This window comes from Nipponia nippon, unplaced genomic scaffold (assembly GCF_047370975.1).
Source record: "Nipponia nippon isolate SJK-2023a ecotype South Korea unplaced genomic scaffold, ASM4737097v1 scaffold_4, whole genome shotgun sequence".
Taxonomy (NCBI): domain Eukaryota; kingdom Metazoa; phylum Chordata; class Aves; order Pelecaniformes; family Threskiornithidae; genus Nipponia; species Nipponia nippon.
In genome coordinates this window covers 89,630,799-89,654,578 of record NW_028262358.1, presented here as the reverse complement: position 1 = coordinate 89,654,578, position 23,780 = coordinate 89,630,799, and the positions used below count along the sequence as shown (strand labels likewise).

Here is a 23,780-nt window from a genome sequence, read left to right as displayed (position 1 = left end):
GGAAAGAAAAACTTTAGCTGGGCATGGCCTGATGGTCTCATTTATTGAGAAGAAATCAGACGCATGGGCTGGTGGGCGCAGGAATTTCCCTGGCTGGATAACCATTGTTTAAATATGTGTCTTGGTTTTGTGGTTGCACAGCTGGAAGAGCACATCAGTGTCAGTGCACCTAATCCCTGACTTCTGCCATCAGTAGTGACTTTATGTGATGGGAAATCTGATCTGAACAACAGTGGGTTTGGCCACCAGCAAAGGAAATGGACCTAAATAAAAGCTCAGACTTCCACAGAATTCTGCCTTTCGGTTTCTCTCCTTGCTTCCTCTTGTATATCATACATCGCAGTCTCTGATTGCAAGTGGCTAGAGTTTATATAGCTGCTGTATAATTACAGTACTGGATACAGGGCAAAACAAGAAGCCTGATGTGCATTAAAAATATGTTAAATAATGAAAAAATCAGTTGACATGGAGGCCTTTAATTCTCAAATGATCCTGCTTTAATATAATAGCTATGTATTTTTTTTTCAGGGGAGGGAGATGAGGATTGCTGTTTGCTAATTAGCTGCACAAAATCAGACCTTGTAAATACTAAAATAATCTCCATTCGTACTGTAGTTCTATTTTATATTTGTGATATTGAATGCCATTTGTTAGTGGTCTCCACTCCTGTAGAATGCAGCTTGTGTGGATAGATTAATGATGTCAGCAAAAATTTTACTTACTGGATAAACTGAGAAAGAACTTGCTAACATACTTACATGAGGGAAACATTTTGATTTTTACTGTTTGGCAGTCACATAGGGGGAAAAGAAAATCTCAGCTTGAACTGGGTTGCAATTTCCTTTCTGCAATATTATCAATAGCATATTTTTACATTTCAGTCGTGGCAACTGCACTTTGAGTGCAACTGTGTGTACCAAAAAGAAGAAAATTATGCCAGGTGCTTCATGGTAACTAAGGCAGCTGTGTAGGTATTTTACTTTTTGCTCTGTTTCTTCATTAAGAAATTCGCTATACAATTGATAACGTTGGTGGAAGACAAAGATTACATTACGTAAAAGTTTTATAGTTTTGGCTGCAAAGCAGTCATTAGTGGAGTGAAAATTAAAATTTCATAATTGATTTACTGTAAAAGTAAAGTTCACATAATAATTTTAAGTATGAAATTTATTTAAACAGCAAATTCTAAAACATAGACCAAGTTAAATACTTGGGCTTAATCCAATATAAACTTCAGTGAGACTCCTAGAATATACAGTTAACCTCTACCATTCTGTTTCTCTATTGTATAAAAATAATTAATTCTGTTATCTGTATTTCTGTTCTTAAATGTTGTTGGATATTTCACAGGTCCCATGCATTTATTTTTATCCATGCAGTTCGTTGACACTTCAAAATCAGGTCGATAATTTTGAACTGTTAATTCTAGGATAAAGGTAAACTGAAATTTTGTAGCCTCTGAAATATATTACTCCTGGTCTTCATTTTTAGGCCAGTTTTTAAATTAAGAGATGTGATGCTAAGTGTTTTAATAGTTTTATTAAACATTTTGAAATGAAAGTGTTTAATTTGTAGCACATTTCTTGATCTTTTGTAACAGAGTTGCATTAACTTTCATAGCTGGAAAAATTAATAAAGTATTAATTTTTTATTTTCTTAGAGGTTTTGGCTTATTTTTGTGTTTGGGGTTTTTTTTGGTTTGTTTCTTTGTTTTGTTTTGTTGGCTGGACCAAGGAGAGTAATACCAGTTTTTCTTTACAGTGGAATAACAATGATGTAGGCTGTTTATGTGAAGAGTAATTTAGGAAATGTAGTGAAAAATAATCAAAACTATAAAAAAATACATCTCTCTAGAAAAGAAGAAAAGCTAATTATTGTAAGAAAGTTGGGCATAACTTGGTATAAAAATTTGAAGTTTGTATGATAAAATAATTATTTCATGCTTTTTAAGTCAGCCTGCACCCAAAAGCTGAGTCTCCAGTTTGGTTCATTCAGTGTTCCTGAGTATTTTTTTGCATAAACCTTTATACTTTCTGTGAAACCTCATTGAATTTCTTTACATTCAATTTTTTACACTTTTTCTGTAGAATAAAAATTACGTCTTTATACTTACCAGTCAGCTTTCCTAACAGTTACTTTTGCCATTATATAAGAGGATATTTAATATATGAGTTGAAGCTTTGTACTATAATATTTCTACCTGTGGGTTTGAATCATCAAGCAGCTTCCTATAAATTAAACACATAAGTAAAATGGCAGCTTAGTTTAAAGAATATGCTATAAAATTCCTTATTCGTCTGTTTCAAGTAGTCTTAATATTTCCCCCCTGCTCTGAGGCCATTTTACAAAGACGATATGTTAAAAAATGCTGTGGAAAAATACTGGGAAAGCCCCAACCTTTTTACGGGTGGACGAGATACTTCGTTTGTACTTGCCTCTCCCTGGTAGCCTGGCCAAGCTCTGGGTTTGCACTGGAGAAGTGTTCGGTGATGGACAGAGTGACAGCATCGTTCTTGTTGTGCTGTCCCAAAATGCAAATGCTTCGGTATAAAATGGAAAAGATGCTGTTTTAAATTATTTAATAACAGCAGTTGAAACTGCATTTCCTTTGAATTTCATTAGTGTGTGTTGAGTGAAGTACTTCTATGAAGATTTTACTGTGCCAGATACGTAGATTGACAAGGCTGTCTTTGCAAGAATCTCTCAGCTGCCTAAACAGCTGTAAAAATAAAAATACCACTCACTGTCTATTATAAACTCCTAGTAGCAAATCCTTCCAGTCACTTCTGGCATGCTGAAATTAACCAGGAGATGTTTTTGTAAAATACTTAAATAAGTAATTAGAATGGCAGATGAGAAATGATGGTTTAAAAGTATAAGATCTGATTATATTGGTAGGTAAATCATCTTCAGTGCCATCTTGCAGCACGTACAGGACAACCAGGGGATCAGGCCCAGTCAGCATGGGTTTACGAAAGGCCGGTCCTGTGTGACTAACCTGATCTCCTTGTATGACAAGGTGACCCACTTAGTGGATGAGGGAAAGGCTGTGGATGTTGTCTACGTGGACTTTGGTAAGGCCTTTGACACCATTTCCCTCAGCATTCTCCTGGAGAAACTGGCTGCTCATGGCTTGGATGGGAGTACTCTTTGCTGGGTAAAAAACTGGCTGGATGGCCAGGCCCAAAGAGTGGTGGTGAATGGAGTTAAATGCAGTTGTCAGCCAGTCACAAGTGGTGTTCCCCAGGGCTCAGGATTGGGGCCAGTTCTGTTTAATATCTTTATCAGTGATCTGGATGAGGGGATCGAGTGCACCCTCAGTAAGTTTGCAGATGACACCAAGTTGGTCATGAGTGTTGATCTGCTGGAGGGTAGGAAGGCTCTGCAGAGGGACCTGGACAGGCTGGATCGATGGGCCGAGGACAACTGTATGAGGTTCAACAAGGCTCAGTGCCGGGTACTGCACTTCGGCCACAACAACCCCATGCAACACTGCTGGCTTGGGGAAGAGTATCTGGAGAGCTGCCTGGTGGGAAAGGACCTGGGAGTATTGTTCGGCAACTGGCTGAACGTGAGCCAGCAGTGTGCCCAGGTGGCCAAGAAGGCCAACAGCATCCTGGCTTGTATGAGGAATAGCGTGGCCAGCAGGATTAGGAAAGGGATTGTCCCCCTGTACTTGGCACTGGTGAGGCTGTACCTCGAGTACTGTGTTCAGTTTTGGGCCCCTCACTACAAGAAGGACATGGAGGTGCTGGAGCGTGTCCAAAGAAGGGCAATGAAGTTGGTGAAGGGTCTAAAGGACAAGTCTTCTGAGGAACAGCTGAGGGAACTGGGGTTGTTTAGCCTGGAGAAGAGGAGGCTGAGGGGAGACCTTACTGCTCTCTACAACTACCTGAAAGGAGGTTGTAGCGAGGTGGGGGTCAGTCTCTTTTCCCTAGTAACAAGCGATAGAACGAGAGGAAATGGCCTCAAGCTGCACCGGGGGAGGTTTAGGTTAGGTATTAGGAAAAATTTCTTCACCGAAAGGGTAGTCAGGCATTGGAAGAGGCTGCCCAGGGAAGTGGTTGAGTCCCCATCCCTGGAGGTATTTAAAAGACAGGTAGATGTGGTGCTTAGGGACATGGTTTAGTGATGGCCTTGGCAGTGTTAGGTTAACAGTTGGGCTTGATGATCTTAAAGGTCTTTTCCAACCTTAATGATTCTATGATTCTATGATATTTCTAGCTTTGTGATTAAAAGGTGTAGGGTGTAATTAGAAGGATGATCCTCACTTTAAAAGCTTAGCAAATGTTTATTATATTGCTTATTCATGTGGAAGAATGACTTGTGATCTGTAAACATTTTCATATATGAATAATTTTACACAGGCACTTTAGCTCCATTGATTTAACTTGGATTATTCGCCTGTGTTAATGTATGTGCAACAGTTTGCAGGATCATTGACTGAACAGATGAGTTAGTAATGCCAAGTAATTAAAAAAAGCAAGTATCTTCAGATACTGATGGGCCTGGGAAGTCATTCTAACTGGCTGTGGGGCTTAGGGCATGCTTTTAGAAAATATATGGGTCCCGGTGCAAATATTCATAATTGCCACTTCAAGAAAGTACATAGTAAACTTGGAATATCCTACAGAAAAACATAATTTGTAGTGAATGCGCTGTAAGGTTGTTTGCTACTCTACAGAATAAATAACTTCTATTTGAAGAATTTTGTCGTATTTTCGGTATATACTGTATAGCATATGTAATTTGTACGACAGATTTTAGATTGTTTCAGATATGGTGTAGCAATATCTGCCTCGGAAAAAAATAGTGTTTCTAGTACTCGCAGAGAAAAGATGGGAATTGATCATCTAGTAGATTACAATTAAATATCAAAAAACTCTACTTGCCAAAGAGCATGTTTATGGTTTGTTTAAGGCAGTAGCCTATTCTAGCAATCTGGAAGTCCTGTTACATCCTTTCAAGCTTATCTGTCTTGTGCTATTTATTTTGTGGAGAAGAATCGTGCTGGCGGCTGCATCTCATGCCCTAAACAACGCAAATTATAAATTTACTGGGAAGAATATAATTTCTGTCAGTGTGTCATTATGAATTGAATATATTTAAATTCTAGTCCTAGACTCCACCAGGTTGGATTTAAATTGTGTAAAATTGTCATGGAAAGTCTTAGTCTTTTTGCATAAAACAGGATGGAATGGGAAGAAATTAAAATTACTTTTTACTCATTTGCCTCCTCTTGTGGGAAGGATAAGCTGTTTGACATAAACAGAAGGGGGTTTTTGTTTGTTTTGTGTTTTTTTGTTTTGTTTTGTAAATGCCTTGGCAATGTGGTGCTGATTTTTTTGTGCAGTTCTGCCACCAAGACAACTAAGCCACTGACCAAGGCTCTGATCCCAACAGCTGCAAGTTAATGCCGTTGCCATGAATGTTTATTGGAGTGATTGTGTTGATAAAGAGAATTTAACAAACAATATCAGTCCTGCATTGGGTTATTAAAATTGTTACTGTTCATTTGTGAAGCTAGCCAAAATGAAATTTGAAGGCAATCTTCAAACCAGTGTATGAATGAGAACTTACCTGCATCAGGCAGACATTGCTAAGATAGCTGGTGTTGTGTTAAGCAATGCAACTAATGAAGCTCAAAAGAGATGTAAAATAAGTAAGAAATAAAATACTCTTGAGTCCATATAAAAGTCTTCTGTGTATAACAGGGTTATGTTATGTAAATGAATAGTGATGAGGCCCTCTGTAAAATCTAATATAGATAAACATGTCACTTGGTGTCTCTTGTCAGCAACAAAATATTGAAGCTAGAGAAGTTAGTTTCAGTTCTTCGTCTTGGAAGTTGCAGAACCTTATAAATTCACAGTGAATATTTCATAAGCAGTAATGTTATTCTACCTGTAAGCAGTTCATTGCAGTGTAAGTGAAATACAAAAGGTATGACTCCCCCAAAATAATGCATATGGATTTTTAAAATGAAATCCAGCTCATAGCAAGGAGTCTGTTCTGAATTTTTTGTCAAATCCTCTTTCAGAGTGTTTACAACTCCCAGAGGTACAAGTGACAACGAAGACAACATTATCCTCATGTGTTTTACTTGTCTAATTATGCACATTCTTTTCTGTGAAATGGAAGTAATGAGCTTAACAGAGTAAATTGGTTATTTTTTAATATAAAGAAATTGCAAGTGGTCTGGAAAAATATGCAACATAAATATTTTTCAGTGACTTGAATTAAAACATCTTTTCAGTGTCATTAGTTTCATCAGCTAATGATGTGCCAGGAGCAAAACATGCAAATGCATATCTGCAATGAAAGTCAACAGAGTATCCAGGATTACAGAAAAATAACATATGGGATGCTCTAGATGCTGATTTTTCAGAAGAAAGTGCATTTGGTATTTCAGTCAACTTGTGGATTCTTTACTTCCACATGACAGAAAAAGAGCCCGTATTAACAGCAATGGCTTGCAAGACTGCTGCTGGTATGAAGCCACCCCATAGTTGCTATAGTGACCTGACATCATCTTACAGGATTGCACTTATGGCCATAGGACCAAAAATTCTATCCTGCTTGAAGAAAGCAGTTTCAGAAATACTTTATTTAGTACATAGAAATGTTTGTATTCTTACATATCTGGGTTGCTTCCATTTGTATTATTTTCATTTTACGTTGCTTGCAATTTAAACATCTTTTTGTTCAAATTCCTTGAACATTTATTGGGAAACCTTTTAAGTATATGGTATATAGTAGAAATATGTTTTCTAAAAGCGTATGTGTGTCGTATAGGAGGAATTTATACTAACTGTCACCATCCTCCCTACCCAATACTATGTGTTCCTTTTGATGAAAACAACATTTAAAGCATACATGCACTCCCTTTCTTTTCCAGAAAAGGTATTAATACAGAGAATTCATATATTAAACTTTTTTTTTAGTATCATAATGCGACATCTCATAGACAATTTAAAAAAGGTTTAAGTAATAAAGTATTTAAGTATTAAAACAGGATTAAGTATTACTCTTAAAATGTTGCATTTTGTTGTATATGTCTGGATTCTAAAAGTGCTGTGGTCAGAAATGTATTCACTACTAATAGATTCAGTGCTCGAGGTTAAAAATAGCTGAAGTAAATTCTTATTTTAGCATGACGGATTTAAGGGGGATGTGAATTATTTGGAAATAATTTTGTTCATTTTATGTTACAATACTTCATCTTTTATATAGTAAATTTGACTTAATATATAAATATTGTTTTATGTGATTCAGTTCTACAAAAACAATATTTCCCATTAATTGCTTTTTAATGGTAACAAGCCAATGAATTGCACAGAACAGACCTTTTTTCCCCTAAGTGCTTCCTTATTTTTTAATTGCTGATGTATTTTGTAAGTAAAAATATTATCTGTTTGGCAATCATAAGATAAATAATTTTAGCAGTGAACTATTTCTCTGTATTTGACAAGCTATTAATTATGTAAATTCAAAGACTTGGTAACAAATAAAATAAATCATTACACACTGTGCTAAGTTATAAAAGGATTGTTTTAAAGTGATGTTAAAAAGGAGAGAACTCTGACAGAAGTTAAACGTTTACAACATATAACCGCAGAGTTCTCTGAGGAACAATTGTATTACTATTGTAACTATCAGGAAGAGATTTATAAAAGTATTTTACCACGAATAAGGCTAAGCTGTTAGAAAAAAATGCTCCCTCTAAAAAAAGATTATATCTCAAGTTGAAAACATCTCATGGGTGTCTAGTACTTATGTAGCTCATAGAAGTGACTATTCATAAGAATGCAACATACATATGTTGTCAAAGCAAATTCTGTTTAAAATTTGTAGCATTTGATGCTTGCAGCTGTCAAGGAAAGTACTGAGCTACAATTGTGAAACATAGGAAAACTGCGGATGCTTGACTTTTCTGTTACTGAAAGTAAACTGTTCAATTTGGACATTTTTTTTAAGCTGAAACCAAAGAAAAAGACCTGTAATCTATATTTAGTGTCAGCTTTATTGCATGAAATCCACCTTCTATAAAATGGGGTTTGACTGACTACCTCTTTGGAAAGCTTCTTCTGAAAATCTTTATCTAAGCTTTGACATAAAAAATAGTTTTTGTTGTAAATGGGCTCATCATGCTGCTTATTAACCTAAAGTAGGATTCATCTCATTCGTACAAAAGTAGGTAATTTACAGTTGAAAATCCATATGGGGAAGTAATAGATAATATAAATGTAACAGTCATCTACAAAGTGATATGGGATAAGTTTTCTTAACTGTTTGAGTCCCACATTTTAATTTATGACAACAGCATAAAAAAATCAGAATACAAATATCAGAACAGAAGGTGGAACTCTAATGTAATCCGAGTTTTCTCTATGTTTTTTAAATTTTATAATCTATAGATGAGATGGCAAAACTCAGAGTTCTAACTGACAGAAACCACAATTGAATTAAACTGTTGCAACTATTCATTGAGTTCCTGGGTCTAAATTTTGTAGTTATTATCAGCAGAAAAATAAGTAGTCATGCATGAAAACTGTTCCTACAGTTTGCCTTGTGTAATGGACCTTAACCTTAAGTTTAGTCTTCTTTCTATTATAATAGCTATAATACCAAAAGAAATATTAAAATTTTTATCAAACTCTGCCTATTCATATTAGTCTTTAAAATCAACTTTTTGCTTGTCATCTTACAGAAAGTAAATTCCTGTATTGAAAAAAAGAGTTGTAAAATCAGTGTTCTCATACAGCAGTTCTGTAGTCATGTGATATTCTTGTAGCTCTTAATTTTTTTGACTACCTGTAGTGTTGAAAAATAAGAATAACATGGGAGAGACCCCTGGGACATACAATGTTGCAGAAATAATTGATTTTTAAAGGAAAGTTTTCTCAACTTAGGGTGAGAAATTAAAAATAAAAAAATATTTCCCTTTTACTGATTTTAATCCATGTCAGTCAGAGGGGAAAAATGAAATAGATCCAAAAGATATGGAAGTAAAGAGAATAAGACCAAAGTAGGATAACTAAGAGGAAAAGTATCAGTTCGGAATTGTCTGTCTTGCTAGCTAAACATTAAAGAGTCTCATTTACTGGTACTTACCAAAGTGTTTGCATATGGAGGTTTGTTTACTATGAATATAGAATGATAGAGATTCCCTTCAGAGGAAGGAAGGGCTGGAGTAATGAACTCCTTAACTATTTTCTTATTGGCCAGATGCCTAAAAGCACTTCCCCTAATCTGCGGACCAGATTGCTTTATTTTTCTATACGTTGCAGAAGCATGAGTAATGTTTTCTTTCAGTAATGCCCAATAATGGATTTGTTTTCTTATTTTATCCTTTTTGTGCAGTTGTAGATCTCTATAAATGCCTGCAGTTCTCAGTTGTACATGTTTTTAAGAGTTTTACACTCGGAACCCTGATTTAGCAATGAGTACCTGAATCTCTAAAAAGAGTAAAATATACATTTAAATAAAGCTAAAATAAACTTGGATAAAGCTTTCCATATTAGCATACTAAAATATTATAATTTCGGGAAATAGAGGGAGTGTACCCAGTACTAGAGGATGCATTTCGAATACGATCATGCAACATCTAGCAAGTCCTTGGTTTTACCATCTATTCTAAAAATCAGGGCATAAGATTGTTTTGAAGTGGTGTGGGATACATTTGACTGATTGCTATGAATTTCAAGAACAGATTTTTAGTGGGACCTGTGCTCTTAAGTTTTGTTGTAAAAGTCTTCCTAAATGTGTATTAAATATCAAATGTCAGGATGAAATAATGTGACCAATTGAAATGCCTTTATAGAATACAATAATGTATGTTCCAGGAGGCTTTGAGTGAAATTCAGGCAAATGAAGGTAATTGGCAAAAGTGATATTGAATAACTGAGGCCAGAATTTGACCTCTGCAATTAGGAAGCAGGAAGAATGATGATTTAATGTTTTGCCTGATTTTTTTTAAATTAAGGCAATTTGGATATATTAGACTAATAACTATATCTGCTCCCTTATAAGCATTTTTTTTCTAACAAAACAATAATTTTTTACTTCAGATGAATTTTAGAAGTTAGTGGATGTTCTACTAAATAAGTATGACTTTTTCATACTGATTTTCAAAACTGAATTTAAAACATTTTACACTGAATCAGAAATCTCATGCCTACTACTTTGCTTCCAAAACCATTTAATTTTTAAGTTTTTTTCCTAAGGTCTTTCCTTGAAAGATGTCAGATTGTTTAAACAGTCTCTTTGAAATATGCAGGGACTTATTGAAGACTGTAAGCTTGCATTCTGTTATTGTGCAAGAGCTCTTTGGGCCAGTACCAGCCCTTATATGCCCAAGTAGTATGGAGTAGATCCACTTAATTTAAAATTTTGATCTTCTATCACTCTTTTAAATACTGTGGTAGACTTGTTCTGATAGGCTTGTACAATGGATGTCCTCTAATTAGTCTTAAAAAGAGCTGGACATTGTGTATTTAATATTCTCAGTCGTGTGTCTCTACAATGTGGCTGCACAGGTGCAAAAAATCTGACACAGCGATATGTATAGCAGATGCGGCAGTATCATATTTGCGATGAGGTGGCTCTTGTTTCTCCTACAGTCTAGCTTTTAGCAGCAGGTGTGAACAAGAATCCGTATAAGATAGGGTATTTGATGGGCTGATCACTTGAGTTAAGTGCTCTTCAAGCTCAAAAGGGAAGATGAGTTAGAAGTACATCCATAGACTATATAATTTTTTATAGTAGGATATAAAGCTTGCTAAGACTATGATTTTTCAAAGTGTAATGCCATCTAATGAAGAATGTAATCTCCTTTGCTCACATTACAGTTATTAAGTTAATGCCATCAAGGAAGCAGTCTCATATTCTGTAACTTTGTGAAAAAGTTTGGTTTGATTTGGATTTAAAGGACACAACTGAATATATTGTCCAGTAAATTAGAACTGATTCCAGAGATAAATCAAAACCTCATGAACTGATAAACTGTTAGTTGTATTTTAAACAAAACTGGCTCCAAACCTAATTATAGATCGTTATAAGTAAAGACCTCAGTCTTGCTGCATACCTAGATGTATCCAAAGCACAGCTGGTAGAGTAGTGGTATCTTCTATCAAACCACCTTACATGTTTGTAAAAAGAAAAGACGCAGTTTCCCTCTAAATCATCTTATGAAGATATTTCCTTAAGCTTGTTTTTTATGACTGCTTATGTGTAAAATGTGTGGATTTGTGAATTTTTTTTTTTTGAGGGCCAAATACCTAGCATGTGGCAGGAGTATCACTGTGATTCTGTGAGTAAATCTAGCTGTCTTACTGTGAGCCTGGTGAAAGCCATAAAAGCATTAGCTTTATTACATTTTGAATAGAATAGTGATGCCAAGGTCAAGTGTTTGCCAAGCTCTTAGCAAGATCAAGACTCTTGTCTCTTTATAATACTTCTACATTGTAAAGTAAAAGTGCATTTTCTTGATTGTTTTCAAATACCTTATTCTGATGATAACTTTATACTCCACCTGATTTTATTTCCACTCTATTAAAAAAAAAATCTTAAAAGCTTTTATTCTTTGCAATTTTCTGTTATCAATATTCTTGCAAATATTGTCAGTAAATCTGTAAATTAAGTAATGTCAACTGAATCATCTTCATTTTGCTAAGTCACCCACATTTCTATTGTTACTGTGGTCATTGACATTGAGAGACTTACTCCAGTAAGTTCCGTGACCAACACGTCACCTGACCCAAACCAACATCTGTAAAATGTATGTGTCAATAACCTAACAGTCCTCTGCATAATAACGTATACATGTGTATAGGATTTAGCTATGACTTTAGGTATGGCTGGTAAGGTAAAAAATACATTGTAAGATGATCTTACGATGGAGGGGTGGACTAGATGATCTTTGGCGGTCCCTTCCAACCCAAACTATTCTGTGATTCTATGATGGTACTCTAAAAACTAAGCAGTTTATTCAGTGTATTGTTATACAAATTGTATGGGTTTGCTAGGAATATTAATTTTTCCATGATAAACTGTTACAATGTGAAATTCTGTGTGTGACACTATTAAGTCAGAGCCACTTGGGTGTGAACCTTTGTGAAACTGTGTTGACTTCAGTCAGATAATATGTAAGTAGAGGTGGTAGAGATCAAATCCTCATGGATTTAACTGGTGGCTTGGATCTGTTTTTTCTGCCTCTGAAGTATTTTACTCATACAGTGCAATAACTTATTTAAAAATCTGCACATACCCTTACCTGCAGAAAAATAATAGTAAGAGTACTTTTGTATATACACATACACACAGAGAGTAGCTCAGACTAAAGAGTTCTTCACCTTTCTTGGGTTGTCATTCTTGGATTGTATCTGACAATACAACACACTGCTGATCTCAGCTTCACTCTCTGAATTCCTCGCTGAGACAAGGGGATCCACATGACTCTTTGGAAGCTGTACAAGTGTCAAAGCAATAGGTGTACGCTCAAACTGAAAACAATTGCTGAGTTTTATTGTAACAGCTGTTTGGGTTTGCCCTGAGGAAAAAAAATATTAAGTGGAGTTTTGGAAAGTCTTATGACTTAATTTTTGTTCTGAATTAAATACAATAGCAATAGCATTAATAAATATGCATGCTTGCAATTATTCTATATGGCTTGTGTTTACCTGCTGAGATTTATATTTACAGCCAGGCTTGGGGGCTCATTCAGGGGAGTATAGCACCCCGCCTGCCAGTCCTGGCTAACATTTCTCTGTCTGCTGCTTGGGCTGCTGAAGGTGCAATGCTGCTCTCTGCACAGATGCCCAATGCATGGGGAATATTGCAGTAAATACTTTCAGTGAAACTAATGAACTTTCTCTCCAAGCTTTGTTTGGAATGAGCTGTTATCACAGAGGTACTCACGAGGTAAACCAAAGGTGTCTCCTAGGTAGTGGTCCTGTGTTGGGTACTCTGAAACTGCAATGCAGGACTGGAAGGTTGTGGGTCTAGAATATGCTTCTGTGTTTTGGTGTAATGCAATTTCACAGGTGGTCTGGGCAGTCAATTTTAGGATGGTCCGAAAGCTATTGCTTTGTCTTATTGGGCAGTCACAACATGGGAACCAAGGACTGATTAGTATCACAAATATCCTTGCCAGCAGGTTGGTGTAGGACATCATGATCTACCTCATGGACAGGTAAAGGATTTAATACACTCTACTTCCCAGCATTTTGTACTAACGTGAATCTTTCACTTTACAAAGAAAAGCAAAGGAGTGCCTGAAAATGGAGTTCAAAATATCTTTATATTGTTTGCATATATTTTTACCTCATACCTATTCAGACTCTGAAGTTTTCTAGGTGAATTAGTTCACTATTAAATGTCATGACACTGTATGCAATCACACAACCTCTTGGACTTTTTACTTCCATCTGTCTTCCAGAAATATGCCACTTCACAATGCATCAAAGTGGTAGCTAGAGCAAAAGGTTATAATCTCAGTGTGTTATGAGTTCTTTCTATACTGCCAAATATTATGATGTATAGAAAGCACGGTAAGTTAGGCTGCCATGGACTGCAAGGCAACATGCATTCAAAACAGTTCATCAGTCTGAGAAAATACTTAGCACTTTGCTGCAGAAAAGTATAGCTCTATGACTGTTTTCCTTGTGGGCCTGGTGGAAAAGGACTGGTAGATAATCCTTCACCTTCCATTTTGCTGAGCCAAGTACAGGGGAAGTTGGCCAGGATGTCTCAGTTGCTGCAGACCATAAAGGAGAGGCCAGGAGGAGACACGTCTTGTCTCTTCATTTGTCTGCTCTGGAAAGGAAATACATATGCTAAAGATATGGGAAGAAAAGGAGCTGATAATTAGCATCAACATCAGTTTGATCTGGCAAAGTTATTTCTGCATCTACTTGTTGCAGATTTTCTTGGTCCATGCCATCACTCTGGTACTTGAGAGCAGGAAGATTGAAACCGCACTATTTGTTTGGTTATTAAAGCTGGTAACGTTACACATATTTCCACAGATTACTTTCAGATTAATATGGTGTATTTGTAATATTTTGTGCCCTACTAGGTCTAGTAATGAAACTCTCACAGTCATTGACAAATCTGATCTCCAAATAGAACACAAGTTGTGGGTTTTTGTGTAGAGCATGGATTTGACTCAAGGGTTGGAGATATGTAAATCCACTTGCGTTCAAATTCATGATTTCCATAACTGCTTAATGTTTCTCAGACAGAGTCTTAATAATCTAAGGGTTCAAAGAAATTTGAATATGGTGTTTATGTATCCAGCTAATAGTACACACTCTTAGATGATGTAATTTTTCTATATGTTTAAAAGTGGCACAGGAAAGAAACTCTTACTCCTTTGTTCCTAAAATATTTGTTTCTTGGCAGCACTTGTCTGGATGTATAGCAGATGTACTAAATATAACCTGCCTGTGATTTAATGGAGCACACATGTAGAAAATGAAAATAACATTAATACAAGTTGTTATTTTAATATGGACCTTTGGGCAAAAGGAAGCACTGTCCTGGTCTGGACTACTTATGCTTTATGATATAAATAGAAGGTTTGAGTTTCCAGGACTGTCAGTCTGGCAAAGTTAATTTGACCTCAATTTGTGATGCAAGGTTCCTGAAAATAATGGCCTCACTAACATTTATTCTGTATTTCTGTTAACAGGAGGAATGCTTTTTGAATTTAGAAGCTCCTATTTCAAGAGTATGTGGCTATGACACTCCTTTCCCTCACATCTTTGAGCCTTTCTACATCCCAGACAAGTGGAAATGCTATGATGCTCTTCGAAAAATGATTAACTACTGAGCAGTAGTACAGGTGAGAAATAATGTCTTATACTGACATTTTTCCTGTAAGGATTCTGACAGAGTGATTGCAAGGTTTGGGGCTAAAGTACTACTCTTTTATGAAGTTATTTATTTATAACAAGAATTGGCTCTTATGGCTTTGGGCCTTCAGCCTTATAGGCATCTGAATATTTTTAAGTAGTGCCATTGAAGTTGGTGTTTAAAATTAATTACCTTGCTTAGTCAGTCTGAAAATTAAATGTCTTGTATCCTGAGAAGTGAAAAGAACGTAAAGTGAAAGGTAAAAGAAATAGTAATGCACAGAATATATTGTCACCTATATTAGAAGACTTACAATTATTTCATAGGCAAACCATAGTGTTAAATTTTGTAGTTTTTCACTCTTCGGGGTGGTCTGTAGTCCTGTGAGGTACTAATAAGGCCTAAATTACACCAAATATAGGCACTGCATTGCAAACATACAGAGAGTGTTGAAAATACATGAAGTATCTGTAGTATCTTGCAGTCCTGTTCAAGTATAATTATAAGGCTTATATTTATAATTTATTCTAAAAATAATTTTTCTTTATAATGTTTTATGTAATATGGTCATGCTTGAAGATTTCTGTTTGCAGAGCCCTTCAGGCATCAAGTCTGTAAAGTAATATATATTTCTATTACATGTCTATTAATCACAGTCTGTAACATATTTTGTCTTTGTTTCATTGTAATATAATACTAAGTAGCATTAGACTGTGCAATGGCCAACCAGGACTTAGTATTGTGCGTTGCTGTGGGAGAATTTCTGGTGTTCAGTGACCAAAGTTTAATAGTTAGGAAACGTGTCAATGCGTTGTATTCTCTACTTCCTTTAATTAAGTGAATCAAGTAGCCTAGTATTTGATATTGAGTCTTGACGGGTCTTATACATCTGAACTGAAAGGAAAAGAAGAAAGCAACAGGCTTGTTTTCCTTTGGAATAAGGAGATCCTGTAATAGGCAGGCAGGGGATTTTTAGCTGTTGAGGACGAAGACGGGAGGGCCAAGTTGGGCCCTATATTAGGGGCGCCCTCTTGTGTCCATTTTACCTATACGTTAAGCTGTGCATTAAATTTAGGGCCAGGGATAGAAGGTTGTCAATACCTTAATGTTAATCTCGTTTATATGCATACTTACTTTCAGGATGACGTTTTGCATTTCACTCTCTTTGTTTCTCTCGATAGCCAATAGTGGAGTGCCTGTGTGTGAAATGGGAATGCTACCAGTGAGGCAGTGTCTCAGAAAAATAATGCAGTTCCACTTACAATATTTCTCCAAAATCACCTGTTATTGACATACCAGAGTATTTCCTTAGGATTAAACCTGAAGAATGTTGTGATCTTTTTGGTAGAGTATGTGGTAAATGCTCTCTTTTTCATGACAGTTGTCCTTGACTTTTATCTGAGTTGAAGTAAACTTACTAAACACATTTTCTTTTTTGTTTGGCACCTCTGTAGTAAAGTCAGTGAAGCTTTCCTAAGAGAATGGGTTGTATCTGCTCTTTGAGGCAAGTTACTGGGCCATGCTAGGTAGCCTCTAATGTGTTCCTTTCCAAAGGAAACCAAAGGACCAAATAGTCTTGGCTCTGTGTAAGGAAAGGGAGACAAACCAAAGACATCTGGTGGTTCAGAGACTTAGTTTAACCCCCAGTTCCTCCATAGGATGGTAAAGTGAGGGCGGTATGAGGAGAAAAAAATGAGTTCTGAGATTGCATTGAATTTGCACACAATACAGTTTCCATACTGAAAGTCCATACTAAACCTTTCTGTGAAGGTAATATGGACTAAAATGTGGAAAAGTCATCTGCATTCATATTTACATTTCTCCTGTGCACCACACAGAAATATCAGAGGAGGTTATTAGCCAGCTGAAAACATGGATTTAGCATCTCAAGGAGCAGGTTTATTAGACGCTGTCTGGAAAACAATGTAAAAACACAGAAAACTCTGTTTTCTGGTTTGTCTAAGAAAACATCCGGATGGTGCGGCCCATAACACCACGTCTTTTGGTTGGTGTCACTAGATATTAGTGTTATAGAATGAGCTGCTCAAAGGTTTTTCTAAGAAAGAACCTTAATGTGCCTTGTTGTAAGGCACATTTCAGGGGAGTATTCCCTTATTTTTCTGTGTGCTATAGTAGGTAATTGGTCTTATGTGCTTGACACAGCAGTTGTAGTAGATCACCATCCTGCCATCTACTTCACAGAATTCGTATGTAACGTAGTGCACTTATGCTCCTGAGAAATGGAAGGATTGCTTTACATTTGCTTCTTTTTGTACCTAGTGTAACATCTAGTAGTGATGTTACTTGCCATCGGTCCGGGCTGATGAGGTTAATGTGTTCAAAACCACCTCACGTGTAGGGAGACAGGGATATCTTTTCTAAGACATGGTGTTACAGTTTGTCTGGATTTGAGCACAGCCATAGACTTCTGGATGTTAGAAAAGTTGGGTCACTTCTTGTCCTACTGCTGGAGACAGAGGAGCTAGCGGTTCCCTGTGGTGAAGAGGGATGTAGGGTTAGCTTTTGAGTTACAGAAATGGCCAAGCTGGGTAAGTTGTTGCTTGGCTTATGTTTCAAGTAATTTCCGTTAGATACAACCCGGTGGCATGGCTGGCTACCTTCTTCTTTTCCCCTCTTAATCGACAATTTACTAGAAATCGCTTCATCTATTGCTTTCAGGCAGGCTGTAGGGAAAAAAAAAACAAGTGGTTATTGTCAAGTATATCAATGGTGTATATCAGATTGCCTTTCTAACATGGCCTGAAATCTCTGCCGTTTGAGTAAGAAGCTACCTACAACTTCATTTCATGAAGTCTGCAGCGATATGATTCCCTCCCCTTATTACTGGATAACACCAAGTTGTATAATATTTCATGGTCTACCACTGTTTGAAAGTCCTTTCCAGACCTAGAAACAGGTCTTATATTCAAGCATGGGGATGCTAACTCCAAACTTATTTTTGCCAGTTACAGTATGATTTTCTTTAAGTTATTGGTGTGTTGATATCTTTCTATCCTTATTCACACAAGTAAGTATTTAATCTTCTTTAAAAAGCAAACAAACAAAACCTTCCCTGAAATACGTTTGGCTGTGTGTATAAATGTACCTCGTACCCAGAAAGGTTCCTCTCAGGCACCTGAATTAACTTACTACTTTGTGTCTGAGGCTAATGCAGGGTCTCAAGCTGGATGCTACAGTCAATCGTTTCTAAACTTAGCCTTATTATCTTAAAGTACATTTAGTTTTAATCAACCTGTGTTGGCAGTGTCTCACACGTGTAGTTGCTTATCTTGAGATTGACAGTACAGATGGTTTTCCTGCTCAAAGACAGCGTTTGACAATGCATACTGTATACCTCACCGATGAGACAGGCAAGGGCAGAATCTGTACCTTTCAGCAGCTTCTTAGTTATTAAAATTTATAGCTATATGTTAGCTTTAAGAGAAATAGCTTCCAGGTAGGCAGCTGTGTTCCAGATAAGTCTTTGTAGTTGGAATAAAGGTAAAGAGAAAAGAAGCAGTGAGATTAGGATGGATATACATTTCCTGGATAGATGGAACGGCGTCTGGCTGTTCAGTTGGGGAGGGAGGGCGGGGGGGGAGATAAAAGAAGAAACAGAAGAAAACAGCCATGAATTTTATAAAATGTACTCTTGTGATACACAAATATATTGAGGGATGGCTGTAGCATTGAAATGACAAATAGCCAAGTGCTTTTTCTATTACCTTTTGCAGCTTTTTCTACCACATTTGCATATTCTGTTTTCTTGTCAAAGCCTGAATTTTAAAGCTGTCCCTGCCAGGTGACAGCTTACCTCCATGAGTGTGTGTGTGTCTGTGTATGTAGAGACACCATTACTATTACAAATTTAGTCTCTAAAAATACAAAGTTATCACACTGAACTTCATTATGGAAGTATTATATGGAAAGTTTAATCTTGGTGCTTAAAGGTTAGGCATTGTTAGGGGATGATAGGGTGTTGATTTAAATTTAGTTTTCTTTCCAAGCATGTATTTGAAGTTGTATTTCAACATCCAATACAGTTTGCTCAGAACCAGTGCTCCAGTTGGGAGACACTTGCAAATGACAGCAATGCTTTCCCTTTCTCAACCAGCAAGTTGTGCTGGGAAACAGGAGGGGACCTGGTAGTTACTTCGGTTAGTAATTGTCTGTTCTTTGCACTCCTGGTTATTAGGCAGGGCTTTATACAGGTTAACTTGAGGCACAATTCCTCTCCCTGTTTGGTAAATAAAATATGAAAGACTGTGCAAGATAATTTCTTTTTAACCTGAAACTAACAACCAGGGTTTTTTCAACACAGAACCCCAAATGTGGCAGGCTAGACTGCCTGCCTTTTATAATGCGCTGTCTGTAACCCACTAGAATAAACAACCTCCAGAGGCTTGAGTAGGACGCAACATTCCCGGTTGCCTGCTGGATGGCAAAAATCATGCCTGGCAAAAATCATGCCTGCTGGATGGCAAAAATCATGCAAATAGCCAATGAATCATGTCTTATTCACAACTAGTGAGTAGTCCAAATACAAGATAACAGTCTACTAGTGCTATCAGTTAGTCTGATAGTATGGCTGTTCCAAGTCTATACTTGCATTCAAACCTTGCTGAGAATTCATGCAAGATCAGGAGTAATGAAATTATCTTTTAAAAAACCTATGAATAGGAAAGGTATCAACTATAGGTTTTTTTACAACACCGTTCTTCACTGTAATAGTAGGTTGATAGTATATCTAGTAGAGCTTTAAAAAAACAACACGTAACACTTTGCTTAACGTGCTAGAGTAGGATGGAAGACACTTCATCATAAAGTTCTTGCGTAAATGGTGGTAATTAGTGTTGTCTTGACACTAGATATCAGTGGCAGCATTTCTAATTTCTGCCTGTCTACCTTGGCAGCTTTCAAAATTTACTATAGTTTTTAATATGTCATAAGTAAGTATTTTATTATAGTTCACGCACATTGAGATTAAGACAACATTATAAATTTTAAAAGTAAGATTACCATGGAGGGTGCTGTGTGTTTAAGTTGTGGATATTGCTTTCAGCCTTAAGATTTGTAATTTATTTTGTCATCTTCTTCTGCAGAGATGAGAACAACAGGGAAATACAGAAGCTGCCTTCAAAACTCTTGACACCTTACTCAGATCTTTTGGGTTTGGAATTCACATAGCAGACTGTTTTCTCTGAACTCAACTATCCTTAGTATTCATCTTGGCTATTCTTCAGAAACTTCAAATCTTCCTTGATTATGAAATCAGTGATGGGCAGGTGATTGCTATAATAAGTAGTTTCAGATGTATTTAAAGATATTCCAGATGTTGTATGAATGTTACCATTACCATGCTTCACTAGGTTACATCTCTAAACTTCACTGTGTAAATATTAGAAGCAGGGTTTTATTCAATAAAACACTTATGCACATGTTGTCTCTTGGTTTTGTTATTGTTTTGGGAAAACCCAAAGAGCTTATTTGAATGTGACTGTATTTTCAACAAAATAAACCTTAGACAGCCAGACCAGCTTGTGCGTCTGGTCTGACGGATACCTCCTTTAACCAGTGTCATTAGCTGCCTTTCAGTTGAGTGGCTTCCTGTAAAATGGTCCCAAATACTGATCTTCCTTTCTGCAAGGGAAATGAAAACTCCATTTTTCTTGAGAAGGGAGGAGAGATTTTTATGCTTTGTTGCTATAAGCGAGAGGCTTCATTGGTACATCTTTGCTGCAATATCTTTGTTTCATTATTTTTCCTCTAGATATGGAATGTGTCTGCTGCTAAGCAGTTGTGCAAAATGTGCCAATTTGTTGAGAAAAAGTAACAGTACCCTGACACATTCATGCCAGTGGTGGGGAAAGAGGCAGCGCACATACCATTTTCTGTTGGTGAGGACACAGAAACACAAAATTACCAAAAAGACCTTAGTATAAAATTAAACCTGAATGTTTATTTTTCCTGTGCTAATATAAAGGGCACTGAACATCCCTAAGTGCAAAAAGGAGTCCAGCCTTTCAGACTGAGAGCTTCTGAGCTCAGTGGAGGTTTGCTTAATTTTTAATAATGCCCTTCTTTTCCATATGACAAGCCAAGGACACAGCAAAGATGTTGTGAAAATTATCCTCTCTTGTCCTACATTCCAGGACTGCTCAAAGGGCAGCAGATCTTCTTCCAGCACAGTAGTTTCAAAGCTTCTTACTGAATTCCTTTGGTACCAGCTCTGCTCATTTTTCCACCACCAAAATTAAGTGTGAATTCAGCAGTTCCTAGTCTTTTTGGTTGCTTTCCTCTCTGTACAAATCAATCTCATGCTGCTTTGCTTCTTATTGTATGGGGGAAGGAGAGGAGGGGTTGAGAAGATGTATGCCAGTAGCCAGATAACCACATTTCTATAATTATTCAGGGGGATCTTTCAGGGAGAAAGAAGAATACCTTTGTACACAAACCTGTTCAGGGCAGTCCTCAAGGTGACGGCTGAAACACGGCAGGGAGGAGGCTCAGGAGGAGAACTTCACTCTGAATGTCAGTGGATATTTCCCCCCCCATGCCCTGCTGTCACCCCTTCTGATGATCTGGGAGGCTGTTAATCGAGCGGATCCACTGAAATCCAAGGGAAATCTGGCCTTTGGGACAATGTCCTTGATTATGGGTGCCAAAGCGCATGCGCCTGCATCTCAAGGGCTCCGAGGCAACTGTCATCTCACCGTCCCAAACCTCAGCAGCAATCCTTGTAGCATGGTTCGTTGTTTGTAACGTGAGGCGATGCTTGCCCTCCAGCAGAACTCAATTCAAAAAGCCACGTTCAAAGGACTTGTACAGATGGAAGGTGCTAAATTATAATCTTTCCAGGTCCTACAACCATTTTGTGTAAGATTCTGCCTTCATAGTTCATGCATTCCCTACAGAATCTCACAACTGATAATGAAGCTATTTGTTAATGTTTCTAATCAAAATGACATTATTAGTCAAGTCTTCCATCTGTAAGCCTCCTGTAAATGCCATGTATAGAATTTGTTTATTGTTTTAAATAAGATAGATGCATTATATGTTTTATATTTTTTGTGCTGGATGGAACTATTTTGGTTTTATGAAGAAGAATGGTTTTAAAATTATTTCTCTCTTTGTAGAAAATCAATAGGTATTTTAGTAACTGTCTTCTAAAAATGTACTGTTATTATATTTCCAAGCATATAAAATAGATACAATCATAGTATTGCCGTAGTAAAATGTGCTTTGGTAATTAATAGCCTTAATACTATATACTTTGTATTTGCGGTTTTCATAGATAAAAGCAGTCTGTAATTTAGTGCAGAGCTTAAGTTCAAGTTGCGTGTACGGAAATACAGAATAATATATTTCTTAATAAACATGTAGAAAATATTTGCTCTTAATGTGGACTACGACAGTCTGGTTGAGGGGCAGTTTTTGTATTTTCAGTGAGTGGTGATGTGTCATTTTTTAATAGTATAAAAAATGTTCCTTTCTCCTCCGTTTTGGATCATAGAGGTTTTTTCCCTGGCAAAGACAATTAATGTTCTAAAATAGGTGCTGCTCCCAAAAGCCTGCCTAGATGGCAGTATCCACTCATGTAACCTGTGCTCAAGGATGGTGGCTGTTCAAAGTGCATGTTATGGAAAACTGACATGCAGTTCTAAATTAGACAGGAAGGTGTATGCTGTTACATGCAAATAACTGTTTCTCATTAAATTCCTTAAAAATAAAATCCAAAGAGAAGTCATATTTTCTGGTTTTTAACCACTTAGGTCTCTTAATTAGATTATGTGAAAAATGTGGGGAGGAATATTCTCATATTTAACCCGGGCACTGATTGTTTCACTCTTAAGTAACTCCTTCTAAAGCAAAAATCATGTCAGTACTCCTTGCTGATAGTCCAGAAAATAAGTAATATGTCTAGTCATGCTCATTTAACACTAATTGCTGGAAGTAGTTATGGTGCATAGTTTAATGCTGGATCCTGAGACTGGAATTCAAGAAAGACATACACAGCCTTCACGGGATCCCAGATTTATTAACTGCAGATGAAAGACTTGTATACCCTTCTTCTGTCATCTAGCTCGGTTAAGACTGTAGTGCCATAACAACCTCGTCATAATAAACAGTGCACCATTAATAAAAATTGGATTTAAATCATTAGAGGTATTCTCCCTCGTGGAAGTGCACGTGTTTATAAGAGGATTAGCCAGGAGTACGTTCTCACTGCAGTAGCCAGGAGCCTTGACACAATGACCTTCTGCTCCTACGGTCTGATAATCAATTCTGAGCCCATGAATCTTTTCAGACAGCTCTCTTGCTCCTGTAGCTAAAAAACAGTGTTCCCGGTGCACTGGTATGTTGCAGAAGCTCTGCTCTAGCCACATAACTTCAGAGGCAGCAACTGAAAGGAATCCATTCAGCAAGCTGGCAGAGATTGTTATCACAGCAGCTCATGGGGTTCAGTGAGCATTATATATTCATAACAAAATAAGCTGACACAGTCTGTAAGCTCTGCCAGATTTCAGTAGACCTGAAATAAGGATGCAATTCTTTTGTTGCTCTTTTGCTGCTTAGCTGCTCTGCAAGATATGTGTTTGTTAAGATGGGAAATGTACATCTAACTTCAGTATAAGCAAAATTTTTAGAACGTAATTCAGTTGCTTATGCTTTGGCATCGAGTACCATTTGAGACACCCTGGGGTATCCTGCATGGTCTCCACGTCTCCAACTGCCGCTTCCATAGGTCCTATGTGAAATCTGCCAACCCCGTGTGTATCTTGGGTGCCTTTGGGCATCTCAAATGGCACTAGATGCCTGCCTCCAGGCATCTAAATGCAGCCCTTTGTTTTCTGGGGCTTGGATAGCTGATGTCTGACTATTTTTCTGTGAGCTTGCGTAAAATGCTAGCACATGGCTCAGTT

The 23,780-nt window shown here is 37.0% G+C and overlaps 1 protein-coding gene across 2 annotated transcripts in view; it reads left to right on the top strand.

The window, feature by feature from the left end:
- Positions 1–20,294, top strand: part of BCKDHB (branched chain keto acid dehydrogenase E1 subunit beta) — a 140,519-nt gene extending 120,225 nt beyond the window's left edge. For both annotated transcript variants that reach the window (XM_087774877.1, XM_087774876.1), the window contains exons 10-11: positions 14,693–14,845; positions 19,959–20,294. In XM_087774877.1, the coding sequence (XP_087631003.1) occupies positions 14,693–14,833 (141 nt within the window). In that variant the 3' untranslated portion in view covers positions 14,834–14,845; positions 19,959–20,294. The remainder of the gene's footprint in view (positions 1–14,692; positions 14,846–19,958) is intronic.
- The last annotated feature ends 3,486 nt before the right edge of the window (positions 20,295–23,780 follow it).